The sequence below is a fragment of the Cygnus atratus genome, chromosome 21, assembly GCF_013377495.2.
Source record: "Cygnus atratus isolate AKBS03 ecotype Queensland, Australia chromosome 21, CAtr_DNAZoo_HiC_assembly, whole genome shotgun sequence".
NCBI classification, from domain to species: Eukaryota; Metazoa; Chordata; class Aves; order Anseriformes; family Anatidae; genus Cygnus; species Cygnus atratus.
The window spans coordinates 7,977,138-7,996,278 of record NC_066382.1 but is presented as its reverse complement, the minus strand read 5'-3'; the positions used below and the strand labels follow the sequence as shown (position 1 = coordinate 7,996,278).

The following is a 19,141-nucleotide window of genomic DNA, read 5'->3' as shown; positions in this document are numbered from 1 at the left end:
GGTAACAAATGCAGAACATTACACCATCCTGGCTGCTATGAAGAAATTTAAGTTTAACCCAACCAAAAACAGCTGAGCTTGTATTTCAGCTAAGGAAAAGGCGTTTGGTTTTCCTCAAGCAGTCACATCTGTCAAACCCTCGCTGACAGGTGGGCTCCAGTCTCCATCCTTCCCTTCCTTCCAGAAGGACACCTGGCAAAGGCACTCGGCTCCTTCTACAGCGTTGTACAACTTGCATGCCTGCGAGGTGCAGTGCTCTCACCGCAAACCCGACTGAATGCAGCCAGAGGACAGACAGGTAACGGTTTATGTCCTAACAACAGTGCAAGAGATTTGCATGTTATTCATCTCTTGAGATGAAATTTATTCCAGGGTAGGAAGAAGCTGGTATTTGCATCCTGAACTAAATTGGCACCAGTGGATAGTTGACAGAAGGAGCAGTCCTGTTCTCTGCCAGCTCTTTCATTGCACCCCTATTCTGCCCCGTTTCTTCTCACCCGCACCCACCTGTGCTAATGCCCGGGGAGGATGGTGCAGGGGGGAAGACACGAGAGGTTTGAGGCCTTGTGCCCCCTTACCTAGAGGGATGGCAAATCTTACCACACTACAGGAAAAAAAAAAAGCTTATTTTCATTTCTTAAGGTTGCCACTATCGGGGAACCAGACATCATTGTGCTGAGACTGAGAGAAGAAATAATGTGTAAATTGAGCAATATACCAGCAAGCAGTTCCTCTTACCAATGCTGCTCTGAAAGACAAGGCAGTGGCACAGCATGTCACCTGCAGCCAGAAGCCCAGCTTGCATTTCTTTTCCTGTAGAAACCTTAAAGCGTGCCTTACTCCCAGAGGTGCTGACAGCCCGTAATAGACCCAGGCACACTTTTTCCCAGCGATACTGGCGTGTACTGATTGTGCCAAGCGCACGTAACTGCCCTTGAGAATGGGCACCAAGAGGCACAAGGGTAAGTCACCAGCAGCAGCTCCACCAAAACCAGCACCGGCACCAGCAGCAGCACCACATCCAGCAGGGACAGGGCCTGCGGAACCTGCCCAAGTGCTCCAGACCTGCTGAACACGCTCACTGATGTCATAAAATGCTCGACAACATCATAAAGCACAGGGGCCGGCTAGGGGTGGCCATCTTATCCTTCCAGAGGCTGGCGGGCCTCATGTTACTGTAGCCGAAGACACAGCCCCTCACACAAACCGAGGAGCATGGGGCTGCGCAAGGCCACCCCCGCACGGCTCCCAGGTCCTTGTGGGCCCCCCGCCGCCGCCATCCCCTCCTCTCCTGGCACCCACACAGAGCTCATCTGTGTGGAGAAGGATGGGTTTGTCAGAGCAGGTGCCCACCAGCAAGGCTCCAAGAGGCATGAAAGAAGGCAGCAGGATGCCACTGTTACACCTCAGCGTGAGTACTGGGCCCTCAGTGTGTGTTTGGGGGCACCCGTGACCCTTTCTTGTGCTTCTGTGCATCCCTGGACTGCTGGATATCTCCTGGAGGGAACTCCAGACCCTTCAGTGTCCATTTTGTGACACCCATACCCTTTGGTTTGCTTTTCGGTGTACTCAGTCACCACGAGTGCACCTTTTGGCACACCCTGGTCCCCACGGTGCGCCTGTTGCAGTGCCCCACACCGCTTGGCGTCCATTTTGTCTTGGTGCATCGCGTAACCCCTCGTTGTTTTACAGATGCCCAGGTCTCCTGGGTCCCTTTTCAGGGATGCCCCACAGCCCTGGAAGTGCCTTTTGTTGCATCCCCTACCCCCGGGACCATCTTTTGACGTGCTCCTGACTTCTCATTGTGCCTTCTGGGGTTCTCCAAGGCTCTTGGTGGGCGTTATAGGGCACTCCTGGACCAGTGGGTGCGCATATTTGGGTACTCCAGACCTCTCACTTAAACTTTTGGGGCAATTTGGACCCCTTTATCTTCCTGCTGTGCCCCTTCTGATTCCCTCCCTCCATCCTCCGATGCCCTCCCTTCCTCCTAGTACACCTCCAGCCTCAGCTCTGAGCACTCAGATTTCATCCATTCTCCTCCCCAGGCTCATGCAAAAGTAAATGGAGAAGTAAGAGCGCGCAAAAGGAGGAACAACCAGTATCTGAGCACAGACAGAGGGGAATGGAGAAAAGTGGACACACAGCAGGATGTAGGGGAATTTCTCCAAGTTTTATTTACAAAATTCATAGTTTTGGACTGGATAGGGAATTAGGGTTCGGGGGGACATGTGTCTCATCCCACATCTCTTCCATCTCTTCCTTTTTACTGAGTTTGTCTGCAAATTCCAGCCTCCAGGTGGATCTAGGATGACGCACACACAGTTAGGGTTAGGTGAGTTTTAAAAAAAAAAAAAAAAGCTGTTGAATAATTTAGTTGAAAGATATCACAAAAGTCACCAAGTAACTCATTTGGCAATTCTCCCTCCTGCAGTCCTTGTCATCTGATGGCAATAGGAGCCCACATCCTTGCAGTCCAGCGAGGGTGTATTTTACAAACATCTCTCCCTGTTTAGAAGTTCTCGGAGCTGATGCTCTGACTCTCCTCCTGCAGCTGGGAGGCTGTGGTGTCTCCAGGCGAGGCTACGTTTAAGTACCCAATCTCAGAAGGCTGAGAGGGCGATAAGCAAAAGGACGAGTCTTGGCTTTCGGCTCCTCCTTCGGGCTTTGTGTCCTGCACGGGCTTTAGGGTGCCGAGAGAGTCTGGCAGTTCTCGTGATGGGAAGCTGAAAACAAATTTCCTCTCAAGTCATTCTGCAAACTCCGACTCTCTGCTACCTGCACAGCCCCAGCGCTCCTCCCAGCACCGCTGTGAGGCAGCACAGGGTCAATGAAGTTTGCCTGGGCTAAGGCTCCAGCACGTAGCTGACAGCCCATTTCCCCCAGAGCATACTCTGACTTGTGACACTGTCCATCACCCACATTAGCACCCAAAGGCCACAAGCAGGACCACTGTGCCAGGTCTCCAGCAAGCAGAGACCAGAGCCCTCTGCTTTCCCCATTAGTGTGCTCACCTCCTGCTTTTTGGGGTGGATTGGGGTGCTCCTTGCTATGCCAGAGGTTGAGAAACAGCTCAGGCTCCCTCCTGCCCCCTTCCCCACTAGTCATGAAACTGTCCTGGGACATGGGTCATACAGCTCCAGGCAGCAGCCATCCTCTAAGCCTCATAACCGCTCGTGTAAAAACACTTCTCCAAATTCACTGGGCACGAAGCTGACAATGTCACAGCAAGTGCCGGAATTTACACAGTCATGTGAACCTCACTTCTAAGTCCTGGTGTTTCCTGACATATTTTGAAAATTTTACTTCTCCATCCCATCAGTTTCATGGGGTCTTTTTAATACCATTTTCCCTGTAACTAGACTAAAAAAAAAAAAGGAAAAAAGAAAAAGACCCTTGGAGGTGAAAGCACAGAGTGGAGCATTTGTTTTAACAGCCAAAATGTACAACTTCTGCATTGCCACATGCAAAGAAAAATTCTCTTCCTTCTTGTTTTACCCCACGATACCTGGTACAGGGAGATGGCAACACCTTACTCTGTAGCTGCCGTTCAGAGAAGTTAACACCCTTCAAGTCCTGGAATGATAAACAGAAACTTTCAAAGTAGGAGGTGTGTATCAGATCCTCAATTTCAACACAGTCTGGGTCTTGAAAGTGCCCCCCACTTCACAGCTAGTTCCCCAACCCCCCAGCTCCACAGAGGTAATAATCTTAAATTTGTTTTCTGGGTCTGAATCTAAACTAAAAACCAAACAAACAAACAAACAGCCCAGGTCAAAGAAACAAAGAAATGAAATGCAATGGAGTACACAGATAGCTATTTCTACCAGGTCCTGAAAGCACTTTGTTTCATTTGTAATCACTCGTTTCCGCAACGGGTTCCTTTTAAATTTCAAAATGTACCAATCAACTTCCATATCCACCTGTTTTATCTGGAGAGTTGTTGAAACAAAATCTTTGACTTTCCTGGATTTTTCCCCATTTCTCCCCCTTAAGTTCTTTATGAATTTGTTCAATCCAGAACTGAGTTTATAGGTAAGACGTACCTTTGTTCAGTTCAGTTTAGTCACTGTTGTCAGTCAGCTTGGTTTGGCTCACAGAAATAACATACCTAACTCCCTACCACACTGTTCTGGGTTATTCGTCAGGATTTTAAAGCTAGCTTTAAAATGGCCAGGCCCCAATTACTGAAGTCTTTTAACAGCTCTAAAACTGAAACAGAGACAATGTGAACTTAGGGAACTCTCTTCTGTGGAAAACAGAGGCGCCCACTTGCCGACCTCACTTATTCTCTAGAGGTTTGCTGCCTACCAGGGGCTCGTATCGGGGTTGCTACCAAGAGACTACCGAGCCTTGGGCAGCCCACAGACTGCTATTGCCTGCTGTTGTTTCATCTGGGTACCAATGACACTGTTGAGAGCAGTCCAAGGTGTATCAGGAAGGACTACGGAGCCCTTGGAGCAGCTGTAAGAGGCTCTGGAGTACTGGTGCTCTACTGTCCGATCCTACCAGTCAAAAGGCTTTGAAAGGAGCAGCTGAATCCAGCAGATCAATGCATGGGACTGGTACCTTAGCCAGGGATTTGGCTTTTTAGACCATGGGACTATCTTTGAGAAACCTGGTCTACTGGGGACAGATGGGGTCCATCTGTCGGAGGTGAGAAAGAGCATCTTTGGTTACAGGCCTGCCAACTGGTGAAGAGGCCTTTCCACTAAAGTTACCAGTGGAGAGGAACCTCAATCCACTCAGCTCTTACTGGTTCAATGCCAGTGCCAGCAATAGATGCTTGGAGCCAGGAAAGGGATCAGAAGTCAGTGGGAAAACACTTGAAGAGCAGCACAAAGTAATTCCTCCAGCCACTTCATCCAAAAAAACAGTTTCACTAGGGGCCCAACTTAAGTGCCTCTTCACAAATGTATGCAACACGGGAAATGAAGAAGGGGAACTGGAAGTTTTAGTTAAATCTCATGGCTGTATCACTGACCTCAGTGAGACATGGCAGGATGATTTGCATGCCTGGGATGCTGGGATAGATGGTTACAGGCTCTACAGGACAGGGAGGCAGGGAAGGAGAGGAGATGGGATAGCCATGTACACTAGGGAACGCCCTGACTGCATGGAGCTGGGCGATGGCAATAAAAGGGTTGAGTGTCTCTGTCTAAGGGTCAGGGGAAAGGCCAATGAGACATATTATGGTGGGAGTCTGTTACAGAGCACCCAGTCAGGATGAAGAAGCAGATTAAACATTTGGTAAGCTACTAGAAGTCTCACTAGCCCTTGTTCTTGTTGGGGGGATTTCAACTTCCCAGACATCTACTGGAAATACAATAAAGCAGAGAGGATACAGTCTAGAAGACTCCCAGACTATGCGGAGGACACAAATGGTGAGTGAGCCAGCTACGGAAGGTGCCCCACTTGTCTTGTTTGCAAGGAGGGAAGCACTTGTGGGTGAAGGACAGTTGGAGGCTGTCTTGGACGCAGCGATCATGAAAGGATCCTTGCTGAAGTAAGGGAGGCAGTTCTCAATTACTTCAGGGTCACTGTGGCCAGGACAGCCACCGATCGCCAATTCACCCACAAGACCCTCTCTGTTTTACCAACAACAAATCTAGGAGAGCACCTTTCCTAGTCGGCTCCCATAGCACCCGTACCAAGTAGTTATCTCCATCATGCTTTAGAAACTTCCTAGAGCTGTCTGTATCCACTGTGTGGTATTCCCAGTTAACGTCTGGCAAGCTGAAGTCACACAAAAGGATAAGAACAAGTCTAGAGAAATCCCTTAATTCCCTACAGACCAATACACCAGTGCTATAGGCCATCCAGCCACGATGATGACAGACTCCCACAACAACATCTGCATTATTTGCTTTTCCTGTAATCCTTACCCAGAGGCTCTCAATCACATCATCCCCAGCTGCAAGCTGCATACAGTCCCACCCCTCCTTTACGTGCAGCATCAGCCCCTCACCTCGCCTGCCCTGGCTATGCCTCCTGAAGAGCCTAAAGCCGTCCATCACAGCTCTCCAGTCACTGGACTCTTCCCACCAAGTCTCCCTTATGCCAATGATATCATAGGTGTGAGACTGAGCCAAAACTTCCAGTTCTGTTCCCCATACAGTGTGCATTAGCGTACAAATATTTCAAATACGCTTCAGTGTATTCAGAGTGAAAACTCCGACCAGCACAATATTCCTCAAAGACTGTCATACTGTCCCATAGCTTATCACCTGTGAGCCTGATTTTATCCCTCTCCCCCTTCAAACCTAGTTTAATGCTCTTTCACTCAGTCCCACTAACTTGTGAGCAAAACCTCTTTCCCCCCTTTAAGAAAGGTGAATCCTACCAGGCCCCAGCAGGCCTGGTGTCACGTAGACCACCGCATGATAAAAAAGCCAAATTCTGCCAGTGACACCAGCCTTGAAACCAGGTATGGATAAGCCAGGTCCGCCTGCTTATTTTGATATAATCCCCTACAAGTGGAAGGATAGAGGATAATTCTGCTGGCACCCATGATCTCTTTACCAATATCCCAAAAGATCCCAAAGGCCCTGAAGTCTCCTTTGATCACCCTTGGACTTCTCATCATAAATTTGTCGCTACCCACATGAAAAAGCAAGGGCAGATAATAATGAGTGCCATACCAAGCTAGGAGGTCAGCTACCCCAAAAGTCCCTCCTCAGTGACAAAACCATTGCAGTCTACTGTGGGCTTGGTGCCCCTTCCCACCCAAAGCAGAGGATCAGTTCAGCCCTTCCCTGGCACCTCAGCTGCAGCTTGGATACTGACCCACTCTCAGGACATCAGCTCCTGCAACCTGTCTGCTCAGAGGGTCTCACCTCCATGTTGGGAGCGCGGATGCTCCTCACAGCGCGCTGCAAGGTGGGCATGTGGCCGGAGAGCTGCAGTTTGCTCTCATGCAGCCGCACGTTCTCCTCATCCAGGATCTTCACTCTGGGCACGTTGTATACAAGGCATAAGTTATTTCCCATCCAGGCACACTGTGCTTTCAAAAGGGCATTTTCTTATTCAAACTCAGACCCTTTTGCCTGCACAGCCTTCAGCTGTATGCCAATGGCCTAACACTACATCCCACAGCAATGAAAAGCCCCAGCACTAGTGACTGAGGCATGATTCAGGCTTTCCTCCAGACAGAACAGGGATTTCTTCAGAGAAAGGAGAATAAAATCAAAGAAGTAATAGGATGAGGCAGGTTTCCAGGGGCATCCCACCAAGACGTCATTAGGAGCCTACCTGCTCTGCAGGGCAGCAATCGTAGACCTGGTGCTCCAAGGGGTCTCCTCTTGGTCAGTTATCTTCTGGAGGAGCCGTCTTCTTTCCTGGAGTAATTTCTCATTCTCAGTAGTGATCTGTGCAATCAGCACCTTCCCCTGAGCGTTGTTGCAGAAGGAAACAACAACCAGCAGTTACGCTTTGCTCTTCTCTATCCACTCAAAGTGCCTTACCGAAAGGATCACCATCAAGCATGTTCCCTAGAAGGGAAAGCCCTTGATGTGTTCTCTTACCTTTTCCACTTGGAGTTTTGACTCACTGAGCTCACTTTCAAGCTGCTTAATCCTGCTGTCCCTTTGTTTCACCTCATGGATGAACGTCTCTTTGGCTCTGCGGATCTTGTCTTTGTGGCGGAGCTGCATTTCATTATATTTCCTGAAGAGGCACAGAGACAAACTTAAGGCCATGAAATCCTTTTGTGTTCTGGGTCAAAAACAAGGCAGATGTTCTGCGTTTATTCAGGCTTTTCCAAGTATGAACTGGCAGCCATCTACCAAGCTCTATTTGGCTTCCCAGTTAAAGGCAGAATGAGCACACCAGCTTTCTGGACTGTATCTTTCACTTCTGTGTCTGGCCATTTGGGCTTTTTGTCTCGCAAAGGTTGCATAATCAAGCGTCAACCAAACGGAAACTGACTGAGGGAGAAGGACCCTAAGCGTTCCCAAAACTGACTCCCAGCTTTACAAAATTGTGTCCTTGCCCATCTTAGCTCTGAGCTCCTTCATATCAAACAGGTGTAAAGTCACCAAAACTAGAAGTAATGGGAAAAGGGTAAACAGGGGTAAGGCGCTTATTTTATGGAGATGCAGGTGGTAAAGGGGAAGTACTTGAAAGGCAGGGGGTGGAAAGCAATAAAAAGGTATTTACAGCAGAGACTCGCACCCCTGGAAGTGCCCGAGGCCAGGCTGGATGGGGCTTTGAGCACCCTGATCTAGTGGGAGGTGTCCTGCCCATGGCAGGGGTTTGGAATTAAGATGTTTTTTTTTTAACTACCCTTCGAACCCAAGCCATTCTATCATTCTGTGAAGAAGAGTCCTAAAGAGCAAGGGTCAGGCAAAACAGAGCAGGTTGTGGAAAGAGATACTTCAATGAGCTCTTCTTAAAGCTGCAACACTGGGGTTAAATATTTGTCTTTCCTGAGACTTGTGATCGCTGCTCCCTCCTCGTACCCTGCCCATTTAGGCAGGAAAGACAAGCCTTTTTTTTTTTTTTTAAATTTTCCTTTCTGTCCCAGTTGGAAAATATCACACAAGAGTCTATCAGATTAGGGACGTTTGCATACATTTGCTCAAAACTCATGAGAAAAACACCATTAGGCTTCAAATTAGTTCAAAAGTATTCTGATGGGAAAAAAACAGCTCCATGAAGCCCCTTTGCCCAGACCCTAAACAGCAGCACCCACAGCTCTCCCTATGTTGTGGTTTAGCCCGGCTGGCAGCCAAACACCACACAGCCGTTCGCTCACCCTCCCCCCTCCCTCTCCGGGATGGGGGAGAGAAACGGGAAAGTGAAGCCTGTGAGTTGAGATAAGGACAGTTTATTAAGACAGGGAAAATAATAACAATAACAATAATAATAATAATAATAATAATAATAATAGTAATAATGTGTACAAAGTGATGCACAATGCAATTGCTCACCACCCGTTGACCGATGCCCAGCCTATCCCCGAGCAGCCGGCCCCCCCACCCCGGCTAGCCACCCCTATATATTGTTCAGCATGACGTCAGATGGTATGGAATACCCCTTTGGCCAGTTTGGGTCAGCTGTCCTGGGTCTGTCCCCTCCCAGCTCCTGCTGCACCCCCAGCCTGCTCGCTAGCAGGACAGAGCGAGAAGCTGAAAAGTCCTTGGCTTGGTGTAAGCATTGCTCTACAACAATTAAAACATCGGCATGTTATCAGCGCTCTTCTCATCCTAATCCAAAACATAGCACCCTGCCAGCTACTAGGAGGAAAATTAACTCTGTCCTACCTGAAACCAGGACACCCTAGACACCCCCTCATTTTCCACACTGCTTTAGCTGCCAAGGGGAACACGAAGTAGCAGCAGATGTGTCATGCATAACCTAATTGCACACAAGGGCGTCAGGTTCAGGCTGGTATCTCAGTGCTAAATGTCCTGAACAGGAGAGACACGAATGGCTACAGAACAGTGACGGCGAGTGTCACCACCAGAGCAATTCCTGGGAAATTCGTCTTCATGTTCCCTGCTGCTTCAGTCCTTACCTGACGTACAGATCCTTCTGGTTCAAAAGACGGACTCCTTCCTCATAAAGAGCTTTGTTTTCCTCCTTCAGCAGTGAAAGTTGCTCTGAAAGCTTCTGGTTTTCCTTGTGACACTGGAGATGCTGGAAAAGAGTTACTTTTTATTTGTGTGTGTGTCCTCAGCTACAGCAGCTCTCTGCCTCCTTTTCAGTCCGGTCTCTCTTGCAGTCTGTCATTAATTCTCACGTTCCCCATGGCAGATAACATCCATCCATCCTGCTCCCAACCTCCCTGCTACCAAGACCGCTGCCTCCTCCTGCATCAGGTTTACGTGGCAAGGTTTTGGTAGCGAGGGGACAGTGGGGTGGCCTCTGTGAGCACAGCCCAGCAGCTGCCCCGTGTCAGAGAAAGGCCAGTCCCAGCCAGCTCCAAAAGGGACCTGTCACTGCCCAAAGCCCACCCGATGAGCAATGTTGGTTGTGCCTCTGGGAGACCACATCGGAGCAAGGGAAAAAACTGCTGTGCAACAGCAGCTGGGAGAGAGAACAGCAACAGAGAGAAACGGAGAGTGAGAGAGCATTGTGGTGGAGTTCAGCTGCCCATCGGGGTGAAACCACCACAGCTCCCCAAAAAGAAGGGGGAATACGAACTTCTGTGCTGCTGGGGGACCACAGGCTTTAAAAGGGCAGAGGGAGACAATGCATCCTGCCAGACAGTGAACTCTACCAAAATTTTCCTGTGAAAAGCTCTATGCTTCATGAGAAAAGGGGATGGCCTTTTCCTCTCTCCCTTCAAGCCCTCCTTCCCTGCCCTCACAGTTGCATCCCCAGGAAACCTACTTAAGATGGGATGGTGCTTTTCCTCCAGTTCCTTTTTTAAGTCAGTGGGATCTGCAATTGCTCAGCACCTGGCTGGATTTGGCCATATTTCACCAGTTCCCACACACAGATTTCATACCGGAATGGTCCCATTTACCCACACAAATTGTTCCCTAGAGCTCAGTCTGCCCTGGAGCCAGCCACCAGTACAGCATCACCTTGGGTGATGAGGACGTGTCCGTGCTGCAGCTCACCTCGCTTGAATCAGTTTTCCTCTCATCTTCTAGGGCGTGCAGAGTCTTGGCCTGCAGCTCCACGTGCATCTTGGCCAGTGATGCCTCTGTCTCATGTGAATGCCGGAGCTGTTGCCGCAGCTCCTCCACCTGCTGCTCCAGGAGCTTCCTAAAAGCATGTTGGTGTGACAGTGAGACACGGACACAGAGGCCAGCCCATGGTGTGCCACCATGAATTCAAGGCCGACTGTGGTGTAAAAACAACATCGTGCCTGCATCCCCACCTGCCCTGGACAACTCTGAGGGTAGGTAGAAAGAAACGAGCACATCCCAGGTGTCCCCACATCTCAGTGCCATGCCAAACGGTGAATGTCCTATCTGGGAATGTCAAACCCAGTGTGAACACAGCTGTGCTGGGACACAGCTGGAACAGCTGCTGGCATCTAGAGGGTAAATAAGCACTGAACCAAATCACTGGGCTGCCTGGAAAGGGACATGCACCTTCTGAGGCAGCAGAAGTCTCCACAAGTGTTTTAAATCTTATAAAGAGGGGATTCTGTCTGCCACAGACACTTGGAGGGCAAAAGAAGAGATGGGAGGCAAAAATCAGCGACTCTGTGAGCCCACCTAGGGCCAGGCATGGAGCTGCAGAAGGTAGCTGGGAGGCTAGAACAGAAGCATTTGCTGGCTGGCACACACCTCCTCTCCACTCACAGCACAGGTCTTACCCAGCTCTGGGTACCTTTTCAGCAGCTCCTCACGGAGTTCTTGCTGCACTCGAGCTTCGTTTTCTCGAGCCTCCTTCAGTTCTTCCTCCAGGAGTTTCTTGTCTGAAACACGGGTCTCTGCCAGCAGGAGCTGGTGTTGTGAATCCTTCAACTTCTGATGGAGCTTTGAGATCTCAGATTAAAATGGGAAACAGATTAAACTTTCTGAATTTAATAAGCCAGTACTTGGACCCAAAATGAATAGTAAAATATTTTCAAATGGCTATCAATTATTTTGGACCAGATACTATGTCATGAATTAGCAACATGTTTTTATTTTTATTTTTTACACTTAAATCAATCCTGTACCCTTCAAAAACAAATCCAACGATTAGTGCAGGAACACAGAAGAATTGATGTTATAGAAAACACAAGCTTTTGCAACTCACTAGACTCTGAACAGCAGCAAGGGTCCTCTGTGAGGACATGATCCAGGCTCCCTACACCTACCAGCCCCACTAGAAGTATTCTCAGATACCGAACTTTAGAGTCAGGAGTTGAGGCATCCAATTTGCTTTTTATTGTCTTAATTATGCATCCACTATTAACCAATATGTCTCCTAAAATACTCAGCCAACCTGCCAAGTGATCTCAAACTAGCAAAATGGACTTCAGGGAACTGATTTGTGAACTGCTAGTGCTTCTTTTTCTGAACTGCAGCTACACAAAACTGCTAAAAATATACCTGATGTTAACTTAGTCCATGTTGATGAGTTACCTGTTTTTGTCCTTCGTACACTTTGGATTTCTCCTGTGCAAGTTTCTCTTGCAGGCTGCTCTGCAATTTGTCAGCATGGGAGCATTTCAAGAGCTCTTGTTCAAGTTCTTTGACCTTCTGCTGACTTTTTTCCAACTGTGCTGAGAGAGAGGAGCATGTTTCAGTTGTGTCCGAGAGCTTTGCCCGAGCTTGCTTCAGTTCAGCTTTGACCTGAGTTTCAAAAGAAGAAATCAAGTCTGAACTTCTATATATGAAGTCTCCCCTAAGCCTCCTCTACTCCAGACCAAACACCCCCAGTTCCTTCAGCCACTCCTCACAGGACTTGTGTTCCGGGCCCTTCACCAGCTCCGTAGCCCTTCTCTAGACACGCTCCAGGGCCTCGATGTCCTTCTTGTAGCAAGGGGCCCAAAGCTGAACACAGCGCTCGAGGTGCGGCCTCACCAGAGCAGAGCACAGGGGGACAATCACCTCCCTGCTCCTGCTGGCTGCACTACTCCTGACACAACCAGGATGCCGTTGGCCTTCTTGGCCACCTGGGCACACTGCTGGCTCAAGTTCAGGTGAGCATCGACCAACACCCCCAAGGTCCTTTTCCTCTGTACAACTTTCCAGCCACTCTGCCCCAAGCCTGCAGCGCTGCATGGGGTTGTTGTGGCCAAAGTGCAGGACCTGGCACTGAGCCATGTTGAACCTCATCCCTTCAGCCTCTGCCCATCGACCCAACTTGCCCAGGTCCCTCTGCAGGGCCTTCCTGCCCTCCGGCAGATCAACACTTCCCCCCCAACCTGGTGTCAATCATCACCAAATCATCAATAAAGATATTAATGAGGATGGGCCCCAACGCCGACCCCTGGGGAACACCACTGGTGACCACCTGGATTTTACCCCGTTCACCACCACTCTCTGGGCCCGGCCACCCAGCCAGTTTTTAACCCAGCAGAGCGTGCCTGTCCCAGCCAAGGACTGCCAGCTTCGCCAGGAAAATATTGTGGGAAACCGTGCCGAAGGCCTTGCTGAAGTCTAGACAGACTACGTCAACAGCCTTTCCCTCATCCACCAGGAGGGTCACCTGGTCACAGAAGGAGATGAGGTTGGTCAGGCAGGACTTGCCTTTCATGAACCCATGCTGGCTGGGCCTGATCCCCACATTGTCTTGCACACGTTGTGTGACTGCATTCAAGATGACCTGTTCCACCACCTTTCCTGGCACTGAGGTGATGCTTTCCTCAAGCAGTTATCCCTGCTCTGTTCCTACCTTGGTGCATTCCTGCTGGAGCAAGAGATTTTGCTTTTGTAAGTCAACGTTTTTCTCCCTTTCATATCTCAGCTCCCTCTCAGCTGAGCTGCACAAATTCTGAACTCGACGCAAGTCCTGCCGCAGCTGCTGCACTTTTTCCTCCTGCTGTTGGAATCTCTCTTCAGACAGACTCTGCAGGAACAGCAAAACAAAGGTCATGGGAGAATTGATTCAAAGTAAGGATAAAGACTGGTAATTAAGAAAGGTGAGGATTGCAAAAGTATGCCAGTAGACTTTATGGGCATTTAAGTAGGAAGAGGGGTACAGCCAGGCAAGTATTTCTTCTGATTCCCACCCAAGCAGGTCACTGCCCCAACACCATGACCTGCGTCCTACCCTGTCCATCTCCATGGAGAAGCTTATACAACTCTAGAGGTTGAAGGGGAAGATGCAATAACCTGGATCAGGCAAGAAATCACTGTTAAAGCTAACCTAGCAAACTAAAGCAAAACAACCCAGGTTGCTCTTAACTCAGATATCTGTTCCTGAGCTGGTTCCTGACGGTGTCGCAGAGTTTTGTGACAGTCTCGCTAAGCACGAGTGGTGCACCCAGACACAACTTCCAGAGGTAGGAGGAACAAAGTGGGTCCTGCAGCAGTGCAGGAACAGACACACTGACACAATGCAACAGCAGCCTGGACACCTTGGAGTGGTCACCCACTTCTGTCACAGGCAAACAGGTTTACAATAGCTTTCAGAAAATGACTGAGCTCTTCGGTCCCCCGTCTTCTTGCAAGTGCACTGTACACAGATTAGAAGCTCTTCCTATGTTTGGTGTATCAAAATCCTTCTTCTTCCCAGCATCAATTTCAGCCGTCTGTTGATCTGCATTCTTGCCTTGCAGCTTCACCCTCTGCTCTTGGGACCAGGTGAAGTCCCCTGAAGATCAAGCTTACATTCTCAATAAATGTCCAGCTGGGCAGGAACCCTTTGTTCGGTGCTCTTGGATCTGGCAATGTCATTTGTTCCCAGATGTTCCCCCAACAGGGATTTGTTCCCACCTTCTGTTAGGATCCTTTTCAGCATCTCCTCTACACCTTTTATCTTGCTCTGGCAGACAGTACACTTTTCCGGTCTGCTCTAACTGTACAGATGTGATGCATCTTGGTATCAGCGCAGCTCTGATCCTCTTTTCCACTCCCACTCCTGCCTGCAGGCCCTCCTGTCCTCTCTTCTCTTCCAAACTCCCACACATAATCTTTGCTTATCTTAAAACTCCCCAGCCTGGGTTTCTTCATCATTTCTTCCTCTTGACAGGGCTAGCTGCTCTTCCCCTCCTTTTTTAGCTCTTGTATTAAGACAGGTGAACAACTTGCATTTAAAGCAGATAAACACAGCAGCAAACACAGCCCTTGCCTGCCGCCTGGTAGAGCAATTGGCAAGCAGTAACCGAGGCTGCAGCAAAATCCAGGGGCTTGTGAGCTGCCACTTTGAGTCAGCAGTTAAAGGATGAGTTCAGGCACAGCAGTACAAGAGCAGAAAACCCCAAGGAGGAGCAGGGCAGTGGAATAGTCTCTGATGGTCTTGTAAGAGCAAGACCCTTATGGGAACAGAAAGCCAGCTCTGTTGCTCACACTCCAAAAGGGAGTTGAGAAAGAGCTCTAAAAAGGTCAAAAATAGTATCTGAGGACTGTATAACTTATTTCTTTCACCTGCAGTAAGGGAGCCATTCATTTTATCCAAGTTCTCATTATGTCCAAAAACATGACAGAAGGAAATCATTACATTTGCTCATTCCCAAGCATTTTTCCCAAGGAAATCAGTCAGCCTCTCATCTCCTGCTGTGTGTTAACACTACAGCACTGCAAGAACTGGCTGATGCTGGAGATGTCAAAGATTGCAAAGCTGTCCATACCTGTTTAATGCTCCCATTTAAGCTGCCTGCAGAGCTCTGTGACACAAGAAACCTGTTGTCTCTATTGGCCATGCCTTGATTCATCCTCAAAGTCTCTTCAACTGTGCTGTCACGCTGCTCCCTGGTAGTCAGGATATCTTGCTTTAGCTTGGCAATTTCTTCCAGTAACAACTGTTTTTCTTCATTGTTCTCCTTTAGCTGCTTTTCTAGCTCCTCTCTCTTCTTGTTGCTTTCTAGTAATTCAGAACTTGAAGAAGAAATAGTAAAGCAAAGAGATAATTATACACATCCACGGGAAATTACTCTCTGAACAGAAAACTAGGGATATGAGAGTCCAGTGAAATCCCAGGTGATTTAATCCTGGGACTAGCAGTTCTGGGCAAGGTTCAGTCTCCCATGGAAACTGATCTACAAAACAACGTGTATCCAAAGGGTCAGCTCTCAGTCAATGGTTACTAGTTTAACTGCTATGCAAAGAAACACTCGCACGGGCCCATGTGAACCGTTCTGCACCAACAAGCAGCGCTGGAGCACTCACACAGTGCCTTGCTGCACGGAAGTAGGGGCTCAGCTCTACCCATCAGCTGTCTGACTTATCCTGATCCAAACTATACAACCTTACAAGCTAACATACCTGTCTTATCCTGATTTTTACTTTATCTCAGTACTGAGCTAGCCAGGTAATTGAGAGCTGACTATAACCATACTGGATTTAATCCAGACTTTTACTTATTAATGAAAGTTTGAGCATGGATGCTCTAACTTCAAATTTGTACTGGTTTACCAAAAAAGGGGAATGCGGGAACACCCCTGATATCTGCTGAAACCTGTTCTTCAAGGACCACTGAAATTCAGAGCAGGATGTACAACATAAGCTGTTGGCAGTGGTTAGGCCCAAGAAGCCTTAACCCATGATGGGAACTCTTCGGGACCATATTAGTCCAAATGCTACCTAACTCAAAGAGAAAAAGCCCACTCCCAAAGAACAGCTCTCATTTACGCTGTTCAGAATGTGGAGCAGGTGCAGAAAAAAAAAAGGCTTACTGCTGATTGATCATGATATCACTAAGGGAAGTGCTTATTCACCAAAAATCCCTACAGAGAGCTGATTACCTTATACCTTAGAGGAAGACACAAACTGCTGTGCCCATTCTTGCCAGAAGATACGCTACATGGATTTTGAAAAGACTAAACAATTAATCATCAAAAGATAAATGGCAGAAAGTACCACAGGCCTTGTTAAGGTTTACCGTACAAGTTCTTGTTCATCCGTCAAGTTTTGGATCTGCTCTTCCAAAAATACTACTTTAGCCATCTGCTCTTCATGTGTCTTTTCATCTGTACATAAATCTTCATGTTGCTGCTCAAATTTGCTAATCTGCTCACTTTCTTGTACAAGTTCAGAGGCCTGCAAGGTCAGAAAACACCACGACTTTCATTTTCTTCGGTCTCATTGAAATATTCTGAACAGTATAACACACCCTGGGGACTCCATCAAGCAAAGGTCTGTGATTCTGCAGCTAAATTATTGTAGCTCTTGACCCCTGAAGATATACATGCAAGTTTTTCAGCATGGGAGGCAGCTGTGTGTAAGCTATCACCAAATCACAGTTCTTTATTTGATTTCATCCTTCTGTTGGCCATCTGTAGTTCTCAGTGCTTTATATCACGTGCCGCATTTCTTTACAAAACTAGCAACTCTTGGAAAAACAGAGAGCGCATCCTCCAACCAAGCCACACCAAATTAACTTTCTGTGGATGGCTGCTCTCCTCTTTCAGTGTCACCTATGCCTTAACACCTGGCAATGCCAGACCCAAAGCCTGAGACACAGAGCAAATATGCACAGAAAATAAAAGGGATGAAAAAGAAAAGAAGGGATGAGGAACACATAAGAACAGGGAAATTCCCAGACTGGATTGGAACCAGAATCTGTCTAGCCTAGTATTTGCTGCTAAGCAGTGGTGAAACCAAATCCTTCAAAGGAAAATGCTGTTAAACCCAGAGTTATTACTCTGTTTCGTAAAATTTGTTGTTTTTTTTTTTGTTTGTTTAAATCAATAGCTCTTTTTAAGTGTATACTAGCACAAATATTTTAATTATCCACCCTCAGATGTGTTTATTTATACTGAACAATGCAGACAAGCAGCTTCTGTCTGCAGCAGACACTAGAAGGACGGTGATTCCTTTACATTTCTCACCTTTGTATCTAACAAAGCATTATCTTTTTGTGGCTTCTCATGGAATACATTAAAGAAATCCCTGTTTACTGATGATCTTTGCAGATTCTGGAAGCCATTATAATGGCTTCTATGCTCTGGTTTTGAGTCAGGCAACCAGTGTTAAAGAAAGCAGTTAGCAATGCAATACCTCTAACTATAAGCTCAGAGAAAGAGCTTTCTCCTCTCAAATGTCCAGAAATCTCTTAAAAACAAGAAAGGTTCCAACGAATGCAAACAGCTCTGTGTATAGCATTGGCCCATGGCACATCACATACATAGTAATTATTAAAAGCTACAAGAACTAAAATACTGTCGAATTTACTAGGCCCTTTCTATGCTTTGGACATCCCAACAAACAACATTGAACAACCTCAAATCTTGATCTCCAGGTGCATATTACTCACAACAGCCCAATGAATTCATGCCAAGCTCACTTCCAGCACTCTGTTGGAAAATGTTTTGTCCCAGTATAGCTGCTTTAACAAAAGGGAATGAATGCATTTGTGAAGTCAATGATCCTACCAAACACATGCAAGTCCTCTATTTCGAAGATGATTACAGCCATCCAGCCTAACGCAGGCCACTGGATTTCATCTCATGATCCCTTTAACGGAGAAATAGCCTGCTCTGCAGCTTAAGCAAAACCACCAGCCAACAGGTGGCTGAATGACAAACAAACTCACAGGGATGTTCAATTTTGATTAAAAGGTCCCTGGACTATGAGTAGATTGAACTATTGGGATGCAGAAGTTAGAGTGACCTCTCCTGTTCTTCCCATCATCTCCAAATCAGACGATTCCTTTTTTATATCTTATTTATAGACTGACCTAGCCACTTCCTAACCTGCTTTTCCGCAAAGCCTGGTCTGCAACACGAGCTTTTGCAATGTGAATTTGTTGTCTAAGTTCTACAAAAGACCTGCCCTCTAGATGACACCGTTCCTCCAGCAAGACTTTGGTATGCATGCAATTACACCAACAGTTCAGACCCTCACTGGTTTTTACTTATGTTTAAGGAAGCAATATGACTCACAGCTTTTAATTAAAACACTCAGTCTGAAAACTTTCCCTTTGCCCTCTACAGAAGAGGGCTTTGGGTATAGACTTTGAATTACTGTTTTGTTATTAGATTCACTGAAAGGAAAAATATATTATGGAGTTAGAGACAGTTCCACTAAAGCAGTTAGATTTAAAACCATCTGCCAAATAAGCTTTGGAACTGGCTGGACTAGAGAAATGAGTCAACAGAATTCACGCAACACCCCTGGAGGGCAACTGTTATGTTTTATGGAGTCGCAAAGGCAACTGCCTCCTGCAGGGAGTCACACTGTAGGAACTATGTGCAGATTCTCCTGAAAGAGCAGAGCCATAAGAAAAATTTTCCACTTCCCAAACTAGAAAACACACAGTTCCTGGAAGAACAACACAATCCTGCAGTTGTTGCACATCTGGCTGCCCAGTACCTTCTTCTCAGCCTTCAGATCTTCCCGCAACAGTTCAAGTTCAGATGCAAGTTGTTTTCTCCATTCTCTCCGCTCTCCCAGCTGACTTCCCAACTTTTCTATTGTTTCCTGACAGCTTTCCAGCATCTGGAACAAGCAAGATCAAGAGTCACTTCCACAGCATCCTTTATTCTAGAAAAAAAGAGAAATAAATTGCAGAAAATAAGTCTTCTGGAAAGATGAGACTGGGAAAAATGGCTCTCGAATGTTGCCAGCAGGACTCCTACACCTTTTATCTA

General features: G+C 47.4%; 1 protein-coding gene across 1 annotated transcript in view; it reads right to left on the bottom strand.

The window, feature by feature from the left end:
- Nucleotides 1-2,186: 2,186 nt before the first annotated feature.
- CCDC30 (coiled-coil domain containing 30) overlaps nt 2,187-19,141 on the bottom strand; it is a 40,787-nt gene continuing 23,832 nt past the window's right edge. Inside the window, exons 12-24 of the mRNA XM_035567850.2 lie at nt 18,864-18,989; nt 16,432-16,589; nt 15,182-15,428; nt 13,285-13,458; nt 12,030-12,239; nt 11,287-11,444; nt 10,566-10,713; nt 9,515-9,636; nt 7,521-7,662; nt 7,249-7,385; nt 6,834-6,948; nt 3,506-3,573; nt 2,187-2,723 (exon numbers count right to left, since the gene is read on the bottom strand). Of these exons, the coding sequence (XP_035423743.1) occupies nt 2,510-2,723; nt 3,506-3,573; nt 6,834-6,948; nt 7,249-7,385; nt 7,521-7,662; nt 9,515-9,636; nt 10,566-10,713; nt 11,287-11,444; nt 12,030-12,239; nt 13,285-13,458; nt 15,182-15,428; nt 16,432-16,589; nt 18,864-18,989 (2,019 nt within the window). The 3' untranslated portion in view covers nt 2,187-2,509. The remainder of the gene's footprint in view (nt 2,724-3,505; nt 3,574-6,833; nt 6,949-7,248; nt 7,386-7,520; nt 7,663-9,514; nt 9,637-10,565; nt 10,714-11,286; nt 11,445-12,029; nt 12,240-13,284; nt 13,459-15,181; nt 15,429-16,431; nt 16,590-18,863; nt 18,990-19,141) is intronic.